The sequence below is a fragment of the Amia ocellicauda genome, chromosome 5 (assembly GCF_036373705.1).
Source record: "Amia ocellicauda isolate fAmiCal2 chromosome 5, fAmiCal2.hap1, whole genome shotgun sequence".
NCBI lineage: Eukaryota > Metazoa > Chordata > Actinopteri > Amiiformes > Amiidae > Amia > Amia ocellicauda.
The window spans coordinates 7220141-7239353 of record NC_089854.1 but is presented as its reverse complement, the minus strand read 5'-3'; the positions used below and the strand labels follow the sequence as shown (position 1 = coordinate 7239353).

Below are 19213 nucleotides of genomic sequence, written 5' to 3'. Positions count from 1 at the left end.
TCCTTATAAAGTACATTGAAGCAGGAGGACCCCCACACAGTGTGCCAGAGATGGCCTCCCAGTCTCCTAACCCTGGCCATTAAAACCAACTCTCCCAATCCCCCCAGCTGCAGCCATTAAAACAAACGTGGTCCCAGTCTCTCCCAGCATTAACTGTTTAGAGGGCCTCCCAGTCCCTGAGCTCAGTGTGGTTTTGGGCCAGTGTATTTGATTGTACGCCCACCTGCTTGCCTGCCTGTGTGTGCCATGTGCTGATGAGTGCTGCCTGCTGTTTCCCCTCCGCAGACATCGACGAGTGCCGTCTCAACAACGGCGGGTGCGACCATGTGTGCCGTAACACAGTGGGCAGCTTTGAGTGCAGCTGCAAAAAGGGCTACAAACTGCTGACCAACGAGAGGACCTGCCAAGGTACGTGCCATCACACTGTGCCCTTGGCAAGAGTATCACATCACCCACACACAGCTCTGAAGAGTGAGCTGCCAGTATTGGATAAGATCGGGGACCTGTCCTGATTTTTAGATTGATTCTTTCAGAGTCAATGTCAGGATTCTGATTTTCAAATGACAAGTCAAAAGAACAACTGGATCCTGAATGCCTGTCTGTCCTGCTCACAGGGGACAAGTCATGGTAAACACAGTCCATGTTACTAACATAGTCATTTAGTAACATAGTAACTAACAACGTAATTCACAACTCACACATTGAAATCTTTTCATTGATTGAAATGAATTCTCACTTCTCACAACTTCAAATCAAAACAGTACACGAGTTCCTGAGAAAACAAAACAAAAATGTTATGATCTTATTATGAATTACTTTATTTTATCAACTGGAGTTCTCAGTCTGTTTTCTTTGGTTTTGTTTCTTTGTACTCTCATTTTGTGTCCCATAATAAGGCTGTGGTTTCCATGTCATGAATTCATAGGTTATCATTGGGGCCCCTGTGTGTCTCGGTGGCTCAGCACAGTGTTTGTTTTCAATGTGACGACTGCGGGTTAAGCATCCGTCTGATGGGGGCCCTCTTCCTATCCGATAAGTATATATAGCGGTACAGTTAGTCTCCTATAGGAATGTGGTACTGTGAAGAGATTTAGACACAGTTCTGGTCTGCACAATGTCATATTAACTCTAGTGGAAAGGAGATGTGGTATCCCACAGAGACTGACACCAGACAGACGATATTTATGCTGATAATGTAGGCCAACTGAGAAGTGCAATGGGCAGGGGGGGCCTTGACTAGGTGTTGATGGCTCTCACTGTCTCTGTGGAAGTCTGCTTTGTAAAAATGTTCAGCCTCACAGCCCTGGGCAGAGCATTGCAGCGTTTGCCTTTTTGAGCGTTCAGGGTTTCAGTGTGCTTTCATCTCATCCTTGCTTTCAGAAGTGTATTGATTTTGAAAAGAGGTTCAAGAAAGGTTTCAGATACATTGCAGGATCCTGGCCTACATTGTTTATTGAAGATTGACTGTTTTATATTGGTTTGTTCATTGATTCCTTTGACTACAGGTAGTGCAGATTAAACTTTGCTAGCAGACAAATGGATCCAAATTCATATAAATGTTAGCTTTTTTTTTTTTTTTCACTTAAATGGATTGCATATTGTAACCTGGAGTAGAAGTTCATATTTCTTAAGGTTTCGCTTTCCAAAGCTGGAAAGACAGCAAAGATATCCACCTGGTCTCACTCAAATAATAATGTAGATGGCACTTCTAAACCAAAGAATACATACATCATCGTTATTTGCTTATAATGATAAATGACTGTATGATTGATATAGGAAAGCACTAAATTGTTGCTTGTATATTTTTGCAACTTTTTTGTGGGTTTATCTGAGACGGTCTAAGTCAGACTGTAGGCATTTACAACTTCTCATCAGCAGCCAATCTAATGGATGTTGTGAAAATTAACAATGTAAGGAAGTATATCAGCAGTTTCCCAGGCCCTGTCCAGGGCTCAATGGACTCCATAGGGCTTCACTGGTTCTCAGGGTTGTGAGTGACAGGGTTCAGGGGTCTGGCCATTGTTGTCTGGGCTAAAGATAAAGGAAGAAGGTGGTGTGGGAGATACCTTAAAACCCCCAAAGCACACGCTTATCGAGGTTTTTAGATTCTTCTTCTTTGTTTCTGATACTTTAGTGCTAAATAGAGGAGTTGTAAAGAAGTGCCGTGTGTGTGGGGGGGTATTTATCAGCAAATCAACAACAACAAGTACCCCCCCCACACACACCTCCCCAAAAAAACAACTCCTGAGATATGGAAGAGCTTGCAATGTGTAAACTGCACTCCACAGTTATCTGGATTTAAACTGTCACGGTGTTTCTTAGTTGTCATCGACTGGTGTAATTAATCGTGACGGGACTTGCCCGCCCGAAGTGAGCGACTGCAGGCATTCCTTCATTCCTCGCAGCCTGCGAGCATCTGAGGGCCTGCTCTTCAGCACTGCTAATCCGTATGAGGGCCAAATGGTACTGCGGTTATCAGATACAGCCTCTTCTCCAGAAAGGCAAGCTCTCATTCTCCATTTGGTCCGTCTCAGATAAAGCCACTCGTTATCACCAAGCCTGGATATAAACACCATCCCAGCGTAAGATTACCTGTTTGTGTGTTGCGCTTTGTTTTGTTTTGTGTTGCTGTTTTTGCTAAGGTTTGTTTCATTCTTTGTCGTTGGGGTGAACGGTGAACTGCTAGGATCGCTTGACAAGAGAAACGGTATTTGGCCGTGTTTTTGGCTTGGGTTCTATGAGGAAGGCCAGCAGCCCGTGCTCTGACTGTCATGGGCCCTGTTTTTATCACACATACGTGTGTCTGGAGAGTGTGATGTCCTGTGTGCTATAAATAAAATACCTTTAAAAAAATAAAAAAAACAGAAATTTACAGATGGGGGAAGACAAAGGCCCTTCTGTTCAAGTGAAGTGTGTATTTCTCTTTTCTCTTTTCCTATCCACTGCCCTGTGATGTCGTGCACGTACACTTTGTACCCAACTTGGCACATATACATACCTGCCTGCCTTTTTGGCATCATCATCTGTTGTGGGATTCTCATAGACAGGTCTCCTTTTCCAAGGTGCAGTTAAATGTTGTCCCAAAGTAGACAACAGGGCTTCTCGAGCTTATCAGAGAGGCCACGCAGTGGATGACGATGGCTGAGACTTTTCTTCTAAAGAACATCAGTCCCATCTGGGCCAAACAGTTGGAAGAGCATAGCCCAGGGTGAGGATTACGGGCAGGCTTGTGTGTGTGCAAGGGGGGCCTGTGCTTTACCTGTCCGCACTTCATTTAGGCACTTCCACAGACGAAAGGTATTTAGTGCAGCCTGTTCTCTGTAGATGCGAGGAGCCCGTTGCGCACGTTGGTAGAAGCAGCCGTGTGGGACCTGTGCCATGATCGCTTATGTGACCTGGGCTCATTATTCTTGGCAATAAGCTGCTAATTAGATTTCTGTGGCTTTAATTAAAAGCAGCCCAGATGATGCCGGACGGCTTTACTGACGCCATCACACACACACAGGTGAGAAGCCTGTGAGGAAAGAGTGTTGGAGGCTGAGGAGGGGGTGGCAGGGATTGGTATGGGGGGCGGGGGGGAGGGGGTCTCTTTCAGGCACATTTGAATCTTGATCCAAAAACCACAGGTTTCTGTGACAGAGTTCAATTACAGATGTACTTACTGAACAGGATGACCTTGTCTTCATCCGGCTCGCAGGAAAATTGGGGCTCATCTCCTGGATCAGGCGAAAGATTGTAATGGGCACAAGTCTGGCTTTATTCTGCACTGCTGATCTGGAAAGAATTATCTTGAGGAGCAAGCTGGCGGAGCGTCTACACGGGGGCATTGTTAACTGCTGTAGGAACAATGTAGAGATGTACTTTTCTGTTACAGCAGCTCGTAACAGTGATATAAACTGTCATTAAATATTCCAGTCACAGTTTTGTATGGAGATACACTCATAAACGTGTGTTTGTTAATGACGATAAAATAATCATCCTCAATGCACAGAATCCAAGCCTTACATTCACATTGAACAATATAGCATATGTTTTTAAGGTCTGGAAAGCATTACCAAGTAAGCATTTGTCATGGTTTAATATTGACTGATCTTTAAACAGGGAAGCTTTAACAAAAATCTGTACTGTAGTGTTCTTGGTAGTGTCCATACACCACTTAATCAGGCATTTTATAATCTCTGCATACACACCAGATGCTGCTGTCCAAAAGTGCCTACATTCATCCATTGGGCTGTCAATCAATTTGAGAACAGGTACAACGATTGGTGACAATGAAACTGGCCTACACATGCACACGCTAGAACATTCCACAAACACAGACAATGCACATGTCACTAACGCAGATCGTCTACATTTCCATATCAGGAAATACAATTTTATAATCACACTGTCTTTTCAGAATTATTTTGATTGTCCATTCATTTTTCACGGCAATTCAGGAAGCAGCCATTTTTAAACCCAGCTCACTCTCCCCCCTGCTCTTCGGGAGGGATGTGACAAGGCCTGTGTCCTCTGACCCACACACTGAGTCCAGCCTACTCTCCATCTCTCAAGTGTTTGATTTGATGTAGGTAGGACAGCTTATCACCCTGAATGAGTGCCTGCGAAGCCACAGGGGGGACTGCAAAGAGGTGAGATCATCTTTCCCCCTTCTAGGCGGTGTCCAAGCAATAGTTCACCAGTTTAGTTCAGAGACCGGTTCACTCAAACACCAGTACCCCACCAGCCCTGTATGTATACTGCTTTGGAGATATTGAAAGGAAACTCTAATGGAAAATAAATAAATATATCAGGTCTTTAAAAAATCTGGTCAGCATGCCCTCATCTTACCCTTCCATCATATCATCATATAATTAACAGCGACTGACCCCAGGACACAGTGGGAGGTAAACAAGCAATGCATCCTAGAGGAAATTGAAATTGGATTCTGCTATTATGTTAAAAACACATTTATAAGGGCATCGCCGGTGTGCTGGGAACTAGGAGATCAAAGAAATGAGCGATACTGGAGGTACTTGAGCTGTGTGTGTGTTAGTATGGAGCGGGGGGCTGGTATATGTGCACTCCAGGATAACTTGGGTGTATTTCAGACCAGCACCCTGTAATGAAAGCATTTAAAAGCTGAAAAACCCCTGAACATTCCCTTTCATTTTCACCCAAACTCCAAAGACATCCTGTCTGCCCTTTGAAAACTGATCGCTTAATGATTGTTTTATCTGCAGCGATTGTTGCTTACCTGCAAAAAGTGATGGCTACTGGGTCGGTGCCAAACAGGAAACTCCCAGTGATGAGATTATTTATGAAGGAAAAATAAAAAAGTGTCACTGGTGAGGTGTGCGTGCCCAGGAGTTGTTGCTGTGGTGGTTCCATGGACAAGGGCAACAGAGGTAGTGGGGTTTCCCTGGTGGTAGAGACCGGTCCAGAGAAAGGCTGCAGAAAAGTGAGCTTGATGTGATCCAGTAATATAATACAATATGTTGGAAAAGGCTTAGGGGTCAGTCCAGTCCAGCAGATCTATACAGCACTGTTCTTCAGTAAACCCAAGATGGAATTACACAACCATATGTTATTTGGTATGGATTTGGGGCTGTTTATTAATTTAATAGGCTATATTTATATTGAAAGCAAATACATATTCTTTACTTTGTATAATTTCAAACTGCTGCCATTTCTAAATGCATGCGTACATGTTTTCTCTCCCACAGTGCTTTAAACACGGACATGTAGCACGTGTGGAAAAAGAGCCCTTTAAGCAGCGATGGGATGTAGACCAGAGAAACGAATGGTCTCTCTAGAGAAACCCAACATATTTAATATACAAATAGCCCAAGCAGATTTATCATGCAACGTATATATATTCCCCAGCTGTTGAGCTTCAGTAGAAAGTTTTAACATTTTCTACCACTACAGTTATGAGACTATACTATATACTTAAAGAGGAGGCTCGTATCTACGGAGATGAGAGGGAAAAAGGATAAACAATATCGTCCTCAATGCCAGACCCTCTGTACATCGTTTGTTGCTGATAAACATTCACCCTGTAGTTTATATCATTAGATAAAGACTTAAATGGAGAGAATGTGACATAGTGTGATAATATGCTTCTTAGTCTAACAGGGGAATCCCCACCCCCCTCCCCCGCCCCGAGAGACACGTTCTCCAAGTGGAAGCTGGGTTCTGGGAAGGCTGAGTTCTGTGTAAATATCTTGACATGACAATAGCAGGGAGTTATTTGCAAAGTCAACGCAGTTCATCGAGAGACGGACCCATGACACGATCTGGTTTCACGTTCCGGCTGCCCTGGCGCATTCCTAGATAAGCGGAGTGTTTTCCATGCAAATGGTTTCCATATGGGTCATTATATCTGACAGGCTCAGAAATATACACATATTACTGCAATAAAGGAGATTGAAGTGACTGGTGCAGCCGCGGTGTACATATTGCTCAGTGATTGGCAATGTTGGACAGACAGCGAATTAAAAAGCTCTGAACTCTCTCTCCTGCAACACAAACCCTCGGTTATCTTATGCGGGTTTGAGAAGGACAGGCATTTGGCAAGAGGACAGGCTCCTCTGCCACTAATTACATGGATTCACTTGGCTCAGCACCAGTGGAGGATTTAGGTTATTGCCCGCTGTAAGGTGGATCTTCAATATACAGAGATGCAATAGTCCAACCAGCACAATAAGTTTGTTACTTGTGTGCCATTGAGTTCCCTTTTTGAATGTGTGATATTTTACTGGCAGGAGTCTTTATATAACGTGTGGCACATTCAGTATTCTGCAAACTGCATGATTTTTGTTTTCTGTTGATTTAATTATTGTGCAGTTGTGGATTAAATCCTTCCACTTAATCTCCTCCAATATACCACTGCAGCACAAATTCAAATAGCACACTATGAACCCAGTCCACAGTCCTGCACTCAGAGAGCTATCCTCTCACTCCTCAGAGGGGCTGCGGTGTGCTGACACACAAGAGGGGCTTCTTATATCGCTAATTTGTATTGAACCTTCTGCAGAGCAAGTGTGTCACCACCTGTTATTTTCTGTTCCACCTGCAGTGTCTCTAGCATCATTCACACACAGGGAAACACCCACTTGTCATCCCCAGAGGAAGTAAAAGAACTTCCAATTTATTCCACTGCACGTTCTTCTCACCTTCTTCGTGATCCAATTACCTTCATTATCGTCCAATCCGATAACTAACAAGGTGCTTCTGACCAAAGCCCATTTCTCGGTCCCTTCTGATGACATTCCTTGTGTTTCTCGTTGTTCTTCCACAGATATCGACGAGTGTTCGTTTGACAGGGCCTGCGACCACTCCTGTGTCAACTCGCCGGGCAGCTTCCAGTGCTTCTGCCACAAGGGCTATGTGCTGTACGGACTGGCCCACTGCGGAGGTAGGGCCGTCCTCCCCTGACTCTCTTCTCCTGCTTCCCCTGTCCAGGCTCATGACTTCTGATTGTCACAATGCTCGTACACAGCCTTGACATGAAGAGAGAGTGCAACGGCAATGCAGCCACTCTCAAGCAAACTCGAACTTGTATATATCTGGAAGCCTGGCCCGGTCATGCGGTGGGCTGATTTTTATGTCACAAACTCCCTAAGTATTGGGGACAAAGTGGAATGTTTCACTGTTCTGATGGGTACTTCGTTTTATATGGCCGCTCACCGTACGAACACCGCAGTTTCACAGCACACACACCCCCCCGCAGTCTGCAGGTCACAACAGGAGAGTTTCAGCTCCTCAGGTTTTCTGTTTGTTTGATGGCGTATCACTGGTGGGAATCTCTTTGTAGTATCCAGCAGCCCCAGGGTCTTCAGACTTGTGTTTGTGCGTGATTGGAAGAAACAAATTATAACAATAATAATCATTAAAAAATAAAACGCGTATAACTAATGTAATGATCCGTAAAACGTTTTTTCCCCATAAGATTTTTGAGTTTTTGTATATTATGTTTTCAATTTTACTCCAGGTTACACGATTCACTGACACCACTACTCAGAGCAGTCCCTTCTCTGTTGCATGTCTCACTGCCACTGCGGGATGACAACTCACCACTTATCTTTCCCGTGGCACCCTCCTCTCCACTCACTGCGCCAAACACATCACACTTCATCCCAAACACATGACAGCTCTTCCCACATCCACAGCGCTCCAATCCTGCCGAAGTTCCTCCGAGCTGCCGCAGCCCAGCAGCGCGACCGAAGCACGGCACCAGTTAATATGTTTTAATGCTTCAAAAATCTGCCCGTGGTTAGCTCTTGTGGTGGTTCTGGTGATTTACTGTTTATAGCGGTTTCCCTAAACACAATTAAGACTGGCAGTCTCCCTGATTGGAAATGACTCCCTGGGCTCGTCTCTCACAGCACAGCAATCAGGATCATTGGAAGGGCTCCTTCTGCTGCGTTCTCATCACAGGAGTCCCGAGGGTCGATGAAGGTGGAAAAATGTCCACAAAAATCTCCAAACGCTGAAGCAAACCTGTATTTATTTATATATATATTTTTATATATTCTGATTCCAAGAATCCCAGGTATTATTTTCCTATATAAAGTGCATTGATTAGTTTTATGAGCAGTGTACATTTGAAAATGTACTTTTTGTTTCTTGCCATGGGTTCAAGATGTCAAAGAGAATCCTAGCAGTCCAGTTCAAACGTGACAATGAGTCCTGTGTCAGTGAGGGACTTTTGAATCAGTCATAGTGTTACAGTGCTTTCCTGTGGTTTCTGCATGCCTTCACTGCATTGTACTGCACTGGACCATGGGAACACCATGATATACCATGATACATATGTTTAAGGCATATTTACTATGGTAGACAGTGAAGTCATGTTAAAGCCAGGGGAAACTTCAGTAGAATTATGATACAACCATTGTAAAAAAAAAAAAACTTAAAAGTAAAAACATTTACCAAAGTAAACTTGCACGAGGTATGTCACACAGCTGAAGCACGTGGACCGGATTTTACTCTCCTGAGGTGCTTTTGCCAGAGTCTTCAGCACCGCTGCCGTCTAATTGAGGTCATGCAGGGTGATCCTGCTGTTTATCTAACGCCTAAGACCCAGGAGTCAGAGTGCCCATTTTTCACAAGATAAGCAGGGAAGAAAAAATAAACTCCCGCGCCCTCCTCTTTGTGTGTGCACGAGGGGAGCTTCATAAATCCGCCGGGTATCGGAGAGTTCCGACGGCGCAGACAATCCTGGGGGAGGGGGGCCATCATTCATCACCTCGGCTCTCAACAATGGGCGACCGGCCTGCCCTTACGCCGCTTCCTGCCTCTCTCTTTCTCTCTCTCTCTCTGTCACACACACACACACTTAAGAACGTACACTGCAGGGCACGTACACATACAACCACACACAAACACACACACAAGCACAAAACCTCTCAATCTGCAATGCTGTTCCCCGACACAACACGTGTCACAAATAACTGAGCATTAGAAGAAGGCTGTTCTGCCCGCTGAGTTGGCTGTCCTCATAGGCAGTACTGGATCCCACAGATATGCAAACGCACAATGCCTCCCGAGTAACAGGTATTTATGCGCACATACACACACACAAACATGCAAAGCTGCATGTGTTAGTATGGTCTTGTGCATCCCGCAAGGCCTGGTCTAGAGCTGTTGTAGAAAATTGATCCCCTACTTCAGACTGCAAATGAGCCTCATGTTTTTACCATCTTGAACTGGGCAAAGGAAAATGAGCTTGGCATCACATCTCTTGGCACACTGCGGCAGCAACACCTCACAGAAAAATACTTTCATATAGCACAGGAAAAGCATTTAGATTGGGAGTTCAGAGAATGGCAGGAAACCAGGCTGACAGTCCAGCTCTTTATCACACCGCGTCTGATTGGGGTGGAGGACTTATTCTGTGGTCTGAATGGCACCCCCAGTGCCAGGGCTTGGTTCTGCATCATGAAGAAGTTTGTTGAAGGTAGAAGCTATTCTAGTCTGTGTGATTCCTTCACCAGACAAACCTAGTTCTAGTAACAGAAACAAACCTATAGAAGTACATATGTGCAGAGTCCCACACAACCTCTGTCTTCCCGGGTGAGCGCCACACAATCGGCAAAACAACAGTTACGATGGAGATATTATGCCAGAAAATCTCTCTGATCTGTCTGCACAAATGAAACACATTCAGTGCATTTCCTTCTTCTTCAGAAGTCCTGGGGAAATGTATCACAGCATTTGTTAGGCTTATCTGAGCTGGAAGGAATGTGTGTGCCATTAAAGGCAACCAATATTGAGAGCTATTGAAACTTTTGCCACCAGGCTCAAAGTTATTGACATAAACAAAACAAAACAAAAAATAGTTGAGGTACACCATTAATGCAGACGGTCCATGTGTGCCAAATCCAATTGTTGTTTTCTTCCCTGCCCAGAAATGTTCCACAGTAAAGATGAGTTGGCATGGGCCTTGGAGCACAGCGGCACATTGGGAAGAGAGAGACAGAGGAAGGGAGGGGTGGTGGGCGAGAAACAGATAGAGGAGTGAGAGAGAAAGTGGGGGAGAGTGTTAAAGGTGTGAGCCCCAGGGTGTTCAAGCACGAGCAAAACAAAACAACAAATTAACTGGCAGACAGGCCTATCTTTTCAGCCTGAAGGGCACCTCTTTTCCCTCTCTGTTTTTATTTTTCTTATATAAAAAAAACATTTCAGATTTATAGCAAATGGCTTTTGCGGTGTATCATACTAATGCCATTATGGCACATGTTTACTGTAACGATAGTGACTGAGAAATTAAGTATAAATATTGTCAGCTTTTCACTGAAAAATTTTCAGGGGAATTACATATTATGTCAATGAATAATCAGTCCCTGCTTCTGGCTTTGTCTCGGCTTATGTTCCTTGGACGTGTATCATATCCAACAGACAGACATCGCACACAGACGTTTATAATATGCTGACTGTTTCCTAGTTCATAGGCTGATGAGATATTAGATTATCTCTGTGAAATAATATCTCTTATAGTCTGATTGTGGTTTAGTGCCATGATGAGAAAAAGTTATAATTTACTCAGCTCTGAAGTGTTGTTTTTTGGCTGTGGCGCCCGAGTTTGGGCTGAAGTTCACTCAGCAGAATGAAATGTGTAAAAGATATAAGGTGGCTGAGGAAACCTAACCATAGCCCTCTCCGCAGAAGAAATGCAGACCAATTACCGCAAGAGGTTTGTTTGCATTATACATTGACAACGGACTGTCAAAGTCATCAGTCCACAATTTTTCTTGCTATCATTCAAGACAGGCCGGATTGCAATGCACTGTTGATTTATATGAAAATGAATTTGTCTCAAAAGAAAAAGTAACATATTTGTTCAGCAAAAGTTGCTCCCTTGTCAACAGTCACCCACAATATTGATTCTGAGCTGTGAGTAATTTAGGTTGAGCCTGGCTGTGTAGTCCTGTCCTTGTGTTATTGTTTTTATTATATCTCTTAACTGTCAATCTCTCTCCTGGGTTCTTCTATTACCCTGCTTCCTCTTGGAAAGGAAAGAAGAGACTCTTAACAGAGAGTTCAGTCTCCTTCCTTTCCCGTACAGTCATTCACACTGTTTTTGTGTTTTTAAATCGCATCTGCGATATCACAGCACCCCCAGTAAGGTCTGTATAAAGAGCGCCGGCATATTTTCTGCGAACACGCCATGTTTTGCGTGATTAAGGCTCCCTTTGTTACACGAAAGCCAAAAAAGCGAGGATTTTCTTCTTTCTCTGAGACTCTAGGTTTCCGGTGGTGGTGGGCACGGGAGCCGGGGAGGTTCCTTGTTGCCGCTACTGTACCACACAGCACTGCGGATGAGTCCCTAATTCCCTAAATCACTGTTTATAATGGGCTTTGCACCGAAGGACATGTTTGGTTAGAATGGGATAATGGATTGTTTTTGCCTGAGACGCCCACAGTGGAGCCCTCTTAAATGGAGATTTAGGAGTAATAGGTAGGTTTAAAGTGGGAAGCATGACGGAAGAAATGATAGAGCTCACGCAGTCACGGAGAGGCCACGGCCGCCACAGGGCCTGAAACACGTCGGAGCTCCATCGTATCGGCCAGATTTGGGCAGAGACCTTTCCTCCATCAGCTGAAACACGAGATAGACTAGGTGTCTCCTAGGACTTTATACTCCCACAATTTTGTAACTTACCAAAGTATATATATATATATATATATATATATATATATATATATATATATATATATATATATATATATTATCAGCAGCAATTAAATAATATAATGTTAAAAACTATGTTTAAAGGGAATCTAGGTTTCAGTTTTGCACACAGATTTCGTCATCTCCTCTGTATGATGTAGGTGTCTGAAGAAATGGTGGTGCTACTTAAGGGCTTTTTATGTTATCATTATGCAGCATCTCTCACTTCCCCTTTGCAGCAGGCAATCGCACGTTTTTCCAGCTCAGAATCGGAGTGTGTCTGCGTCAGTGAGTTCTTGGGAAATGCAGGGTCGGGAACAAAAATAACAGCTTATGTGAATAGAGCTCATGATAGTAGAGACTTGATTGCCCAGGCTGGCGGGGCCATGCATGTAACCTGTTGGTGTGACGGGCCCTCCGTCTTTTGCACAGATGTCGACGAATGCAGCATCAACCGAGGGGGCTGTAAGTTCGGCTGTGTGAACACCCTGGGCAGCTACGAGTGTACCTGCCCGCCCGGCTACAAACTGCACTGGAACAGGAAGGACTGCATCGGTATGTGGGCAGCACGGCAATACTGACATCTAGTGATCGGGATGTGGAATTGCAGCTTGTAGTGAGACGAAAGGGTGGAGGTTTTTTGTTGCCTTTTAACCCTTTTCAACAGAAACAAAGAAACATTTTTTTTCCCCAATAGACTTGTATATTTTTGTAGGTTATTAGCATGCTGCTTGTAGTATGTGTAATTGCTGTCATGTTAATAGTTTAATTGCGGGAACATTATCTGAAATATACTACGTAGAAAATAATAAAACCTTACCAATGCTCTAATCCTAGGCACCTATATTATTGTTGCTTGGCAGACCATTTATTTAATACAGAGGTTGGATCAGTCACTGTTTGCTGCCTTATGTTTGACCAATATGTCTGTGTCTGTCTGTGCGTTTCCGTCTCTCTGTCTGTCAGAGCTGGTGAAGTGTACGTCCAGTTGGGTCTCTCCCAAGGCCACCCTGACTTGCAGCAAAACGGGCAAGAAAGAGAGCTGCTCTCTCACCTGTGCCTCCAAGGCTCACTATCTGGCAGGTAGGCCACAGAAAACAGCACATTCCCATAGAAACACGGTCTGCACTGGACAAACCTAGCGTTAGTAATACAAGCAAATCTATAAAGTATGGAAACCACGGCAGAACGGCCTGGTCTTTCACTGTCCTCCCAAGCCTGTTGCTGCCATTTGCAACTGCTGCCATTTGTTGCCATGTAAATCTGCATTTTTTCCCCTCTTTATTTAAAGCCTGTACATTTTTATAAAGAATCACCTGATGTGCATAAATCCCTTGTTATAATAATGTAGTGCTTAATTAACACTTTTATATGCATACATTTAAAAAAAAACATTAATATGAACTAGCTTTTAATGTCACCACAGCATTCAGCTTCTGTATCTGTGTAAGTTCACAAATGAGTGGCAGACGATGCCATACTGGATTTGACAGTTTGAAGGGAGGGATCTATTTCTGATCTTTCTTTGTTCTTTCTCACGATACCCTTCCAGAATCGGATAACAGCTACACAGTGAGCTGTGGCATCCCGATCCTACGCAGCAAGATGCCCCCCCGAGTGAACAGCAGCAACGCACAGACCTGCATAGGTAAAATCTCATTACTGGACAAACATCCTCAGGAATGCTCTCCAACAGTCATACGTGTTGTAGTGCGGTGTTGGAAATATACACTCACCTAAAGGATTATTAGGAACACCATACTAATACTGTGTTTGACCCCCTTTCGCCTTCAGAACTGCCTTAATTCTACGTGGCATTGATTCAACAAGGTGCTGAAAGCATTCTTTAGAAATGTTGGCCCATATTGATAGGATAGCATCTTGCAGTTGATGGAGATTTGTGGGATGCACATCCAGGGCACGAAGCTCCCGTTCCACCACATCCCAAAGATGCTCTATTGGATTGAGATCTGGTGACTGTGGGGGCCAGTTTAGTACAGTGAACTCATTGTCATGTTCAAGAAACCAATTTGAAATGATTGGACCTTTGTGACATGGTGCATTATCCTGCTGGAAGTAGCCACCAGAGGATGGGTACATGGTGGTCATAAAGGGATGGACATGGTCAGAAACAATGCTCAGGTAGGCCGTGGCATTTAAACGATGCCCAATTGGCACTAAGGGGCCTAAAGTGTGCCAAGAAAACATCCCCCACACCATTACACCACCACCACCAGCCTGCATAGTGGTAACAAGGCATGATGGATCCATGTTCTCATTCTGTTTACGCCAAATTCTGACTCTACCATCTGAATGTCTCAACAGAAATCGAGACTCTTCAGACCAGGCAACATTTTTCCAGTCTTCAACTGTCCAATTTTGGTGAGCTTGTGCAAATTGTAGCCTCATTTTCCTATTTGTAGTGGAGATGAGTGGTACCCGGTGGGGTCTTCTGCTGTTGTAGCCCATCCGCCTCAAGGTTGTACGTGTTGTGGCTTCACAAATGCTTTGCTGCATACCTCGGTTGTAACGAGTGCTTATTTCAGTCAAAGTTGCTCTTCTATCAGCTTGAATCAGTCGGCCCATTCTCCTCTGACCTCTAGCATCAACAAGGCATTTTCGCCCACAGGACTGCCGCATACTGGATGTTTTTCCCTTTTCACACCATTCTTTGTAAACCCTAGAAATGGTTGTGCGTGAAAATCCCAGTAACTGAGCAGATTGTGAAATACTCAGACCGGCCCGTCTGGCACCAACAACCATGCCACGCTCAAAATTGCTTAAATCACCTTTCTTTCCCATTCAGACATTCAGTTTGGAGTTCAGGAGATTGTCTTGACCAGGACCACACCCCTAAATGCATTGAAGCAACTGCCATGTGATTGGTTGGTTAGATAATTGCATTAATGAGAAATTGAACAGGTGTTCCTAATAATCCTTTAGGTGAGTGTATAGTCACCATGGATGAAATCATCTGCCCTGTGAATAATGATAAGGCCCTATGCTCTTGAGTGAACCCTCCCAGTTTAACCCCACACACCTCTCTGGTTGTCTGTAGAGACTCTGGCCCCTCCAGTGAAGCACAAAGCCTCCTTCAAGATCAAGGACGCCAAGTGCCACCTGCACCCGAAACTGAAGGCCCGGCAGGAGGAGGCGGGGCGCCAGCTGGGGCCAGGTGAGACGTCACAGGTGTGAGCGAGTGAGTGAGCGAGCGAGGGAGCGTCTGTGTGTTACAGTCTGTCTGAGAACAAAGGGTAAATGTCATAATCATTCGAATGAAACAAACGCAGTTTACACGCTTCAAAGTCAAACAAATCCTTGACAAATGCCAGAGTGGTGCCTGAAGACCTCAGCACAGGGACTGTTTTAATGTTTTCATGCCACAAAGAATACATGAGCACAACATACTAAATAATTAGCGACCTTTAGACAATACATTTATTCCCAAAGCCATATGTGTACACAATATTGCTATATTTATTTTAATGTTTCTTGCATCGGGCCCTGAGTGATGCAGAAAGACAAGCTACCAGTTGCAGATGCGCTCTGTTTTATGCTTGTGTTTCATCATATGGCAGGGCTCAGCGTAAAATATTCTCCGAAGGCCAGAAGCTAAGCTATAGACAAACACAAACTTCAGATAAGATGCAGCTGTGGAGAAGATCCTGTTTATGGTGGCTGAAGTTGTTTCCCAATGTAGTCCAGAGGGATTTTAAACCCATCCATACATCCACACCGAGGGGTGACAGTGACCGCGTGTGTCTGCCGGCTCTTGTGTTCGCAGGGGGTGGGCAGCCCTGCAGTGACTGCTTGGTCACCTTCGTCAACCTCAAGTGCGACTCCTCGAAGAAGGCCAAGGGGCGACGTGCTCGCAACCCCGCCAACAAGGAGGTGACCAGGATCACCCTGGAGCTGGAGGCCGAGATTAAGCCGGGGGACACCACAGGTGAGGGGGTGAGGGGCACAGACAATGCCCTGGATACGCAGGAGGTAGATTAGGACTACCTTGAATACCTCACAAGTGCACTTCATAAAAGACGCAATCCATAATATTGTGTTCGGAAAATAATTGAAAAATATGTTGTTTTTTTGCATCAAACACTATTCTTCTTCATCCATCTGCTACCCTCTTATGGTATTACTTATGTCATTGGATCCAACACAGATATTTATTATTGTAACCATTTATCTTTGAAATTCTCTGGAAGCAGTGTAGCTTATGTGTGCCCTGCGCAGGTCTAACTGGGGTGCCTGTGTGTGCGTGTGCATGTTGTGTGCGGTGTATGTGTGCGTGCTTTCCACTTCCAGGAAGCTGCAATCTCAACTGCCTGAGGCAGCGCATGGAGAGGCAGGTGAAGGCCTATATCAAGGCCCTGAAGAAGTCCATCAACCAGGAGCGCTTCCTGATTCGTGTGGCCGGGCTAGAGTATGAGGTGGCGCAGAAGCTGGCGCGGGCGGCGGAGCGGCAGGAGAATTGCGGGCCTGGCCGGGAGAAGGACAGCGGCCGCTGTGGTAAGGGACGGGGCCGAGCGTGCAACTGTATTATGGCTGAATTTGTTTTAGATCCCCCCACCCCCACCCCCACCAAGATTAAAATCAGTTTGCTGTAAAAACAAGTGTGTAAAAAAAAGTACAGAAAAACACATTTGAAAAGAAATGTGTATCCATCTTTATTTCTTTAGTCACAGTCTGTGGATGTGTCACTCATTTGTACGTGTACCCCAATAATCATGAGCGCCCGAGCGCGCGTCCTCGCATGTCTTCTCACTCATGTCCTCGCATGTCTCCTCACTCGTGTCCTCGTGTGTCTCCTCACTCGTGTCCTTGCTGCTCTCTCAGTCAGATGTTTGCCCGGCTCCTATTACCACGGGGAGCAGGAGCGCTGCCTGCCCTGTCCGCCCGGCACCTTCCAGGAGAGGGAGGGGCAGCTGGCCTGTGACCTGTGTCCTGGAAGTGAAGGGCACGGGCCATCTGGTGCCCGCAATATAACATCCTGCGCAGGTATGTAAGGCTGGCAGTGCCCCCCTGTTCCCATAACTGACTCCCATACCCCCATACCCAGCCAGTGATATTGCTCTGTATGTGCTCTGTATGTGAGTGTGCTGTTCTGTAACAGTGTGCCCTCTCTGTGTCACCCTCAGGCCAGTGCCCGACTGGGTATTTCTCCAGCGACGGCTTCAAACCCTGCCAGGCTTGTCCTCAAGGCACCTACCAGCCAGACCCCGGCCGCACCCTGTGCTTCCCCTGTGGGGGGGGGCTGAGCACCAAGCGGGATGGCTCCAGCTCCTTCCACGACTGTGAGGCCAAAGGTGAGCAAGACCGGGCACCTCCTGGAAGGGCACCCAGGGTTCTTCAAGGGCCCTGGAATAAGACACAAACGTGTGATTAGTTTTGAGATGAGTGGCAGGATACCCTGTGTAAAGGACTGTCAGCGGGTGAATGTTTCTTCAGTGCTGTGGGATCCGAGCTGATATTGTTCTAGTTTACACTCTTGCTAACCCAAACCCTGTGTGTGTGTGTGTGTGTGCGCCCTGCAGTCCAGTGCTCTCCTGGTCATTACTACAACACCACTGTGCACCGCTGCATCCGCTGCCCCCTGGGGACCTACCAGCCCGACTTCCGCCAGAACTACTGCATCTCCTGCCCTGGCAACACCACCACCGACTTCGACGGAGCCACCACCGTCTCCCAGTGCAAGAGTAAGCCCTCCCTGATATTCAGTTCCCTGGACTTTGTCTGTGTCATTTTTGTCAGGGTGATTGACAGTGGAATATATCCTCTCTAACATGATTGTGTGTGTCCAATTTGTTACTTGTCCATTTGCATTTCCTGTGCGTTTGTGTGTGTGTGGCAGACCGGGAGTGTGGGGGCGAGCTGGGAGAGTACACGGGCTACATCGAGTCACCCAACTACCCAGGCAACTACCCTGCCAATGTGGAGTGCACCTGGAACATCAACCCCCCACCCAAACGCAAGATCCTCATCGTGGTGCCTGAGATCTTCCTGCCCTCCGAGGACGAGTGCGGAGACGTGCTGGTCATGAGGAAGAACTGTGAGTCCAATCGCTTACTATAAACCGGCCCTGAATCCCAACTCAGATAGCGCCACTCCACAGTGAAGTACGAAGCGTACTGAGTACACATCATATTAGCATATCAAGGCTGTTGAATTCAAATAGCAAGGCTCTGCAGCTGTTCTGGAAATGTAACGAAGCAGGTTTTGGAAATTAGGATGTAACCTGGGGGTTTGTTTGGGATTCGGAAGAAACCCGGAATCCCTGGATCATTTTCAGATCATTTCATGTTCTAAACGTGTTGTCAATAAATACAACCCTACTGTTTCCAACACCCAGCCTCGCCCACCTCCATCACCACCTATGAGACCTGTCAGACATATGAGAGGCCCATCGCCTTCACCGCCCGCTCCCGCCGCCTCTGGATCAACTTCAAATCCAACGAGGCCAACAGCGCCCGTGGCTTCCAGATCCCCTACGTCACCTACGACGGTAAAGACATAATCACACGCCCAGCTAGATGTGCGTGTAATGCACATGCTGTTTTGTGTGCATGCATGTTTGTGGTGTCAGAGTGAAACGTCTGTGCTCTGTTCCCCAGAGGACTATGAGCAGCTTGTGGAGGACATCGTGAGAGACGGCAGGCTGTACGCCTCTGAAAACCACCAGGAAATCCTGAAGGTGAGTTTCTTGCGCCTCCTAGTGCCCAGTCTCAGACTGTGCGCTTTATTCAAGCCGTGTAGGATATTTATTTATTATATTTATTATATTTAGTCCCCCTTGTTTAGGACTCTCTTTAAAAATAGCCAAAACCTGATGGCCTGTGTTTTATATTTCTAGACCTGGTAGCCATTTATAAAAGCTCTTTATTTTATGCTTCTCATTTGATAAACATCGTTGGGTCATCTTCACGGTGGAGTCTTTATGCAGCTGCTCAACATTATTTACCCTAAACAGACTATGGCACACTAGTTGGCATTTCCACGCTACAGCATCGCAGCACTATAATATGGGACGTACTGTGTCAGTGCGAGGCCCTCTTC

At 45.6% G+C, this 19213-nt stretch overlaps 1 protein-coding gene across 4 annotated transcripts in view; it reads left to right on the top strand.

Annotated features, from left to right (window-relative positions):
* The window catches only part of scube3 (signal peptide, CUB domain, EGF-like 3), a 95492-nt gene that overhangs the window by 72522 nt on the left and 3757 nt on the right, over positions 1-19213 (top strand). For all 4 annotated transcript variants that reach the window (XM_066703520.1, XM_066703518.1, XM_066703519.1 and 1 more), the window contains 14 exons: positions 286-408; positions 7283-7399; positions 12590-12712; positions 13124-13240; positions 13710-13805; positions 15216-15332; positions 15942-16103; positions 16466-16669; positions 16997-17158; positions 17299-17466; positions 17695-17856; positions 18012-18209; positions 18510-18662; positions 18772-18851. In XM_066703520.1, the coding sequence (XP_066559617.1) occupies positions 286-408; positions 7283-7399; positions 12590-12712; positions 13124-13240; positions 13710-13805; positions 15216-15332; positions 15942-16103; positions 16466-16669; positions 16997-17158; positions 17299-17466; positions 17695-17856; positions 18012-18209; positions 18510-18662; positions 18772-18851 (1982 nt within the window). The remainder of the gene's footprint in view (positions 1-285; positions 409-7282; positions 7400-12589; positions 12713-13123; positions 13241-13709; positions 13806-15215; positions 15333-15941; positions 16104-16465; positions 16670-16996; positions 17159-17298; positions 17467-17694; positions 17857-18011; positions 18210-18509; positions 18663-18771; positions 18852-19213) is intronic.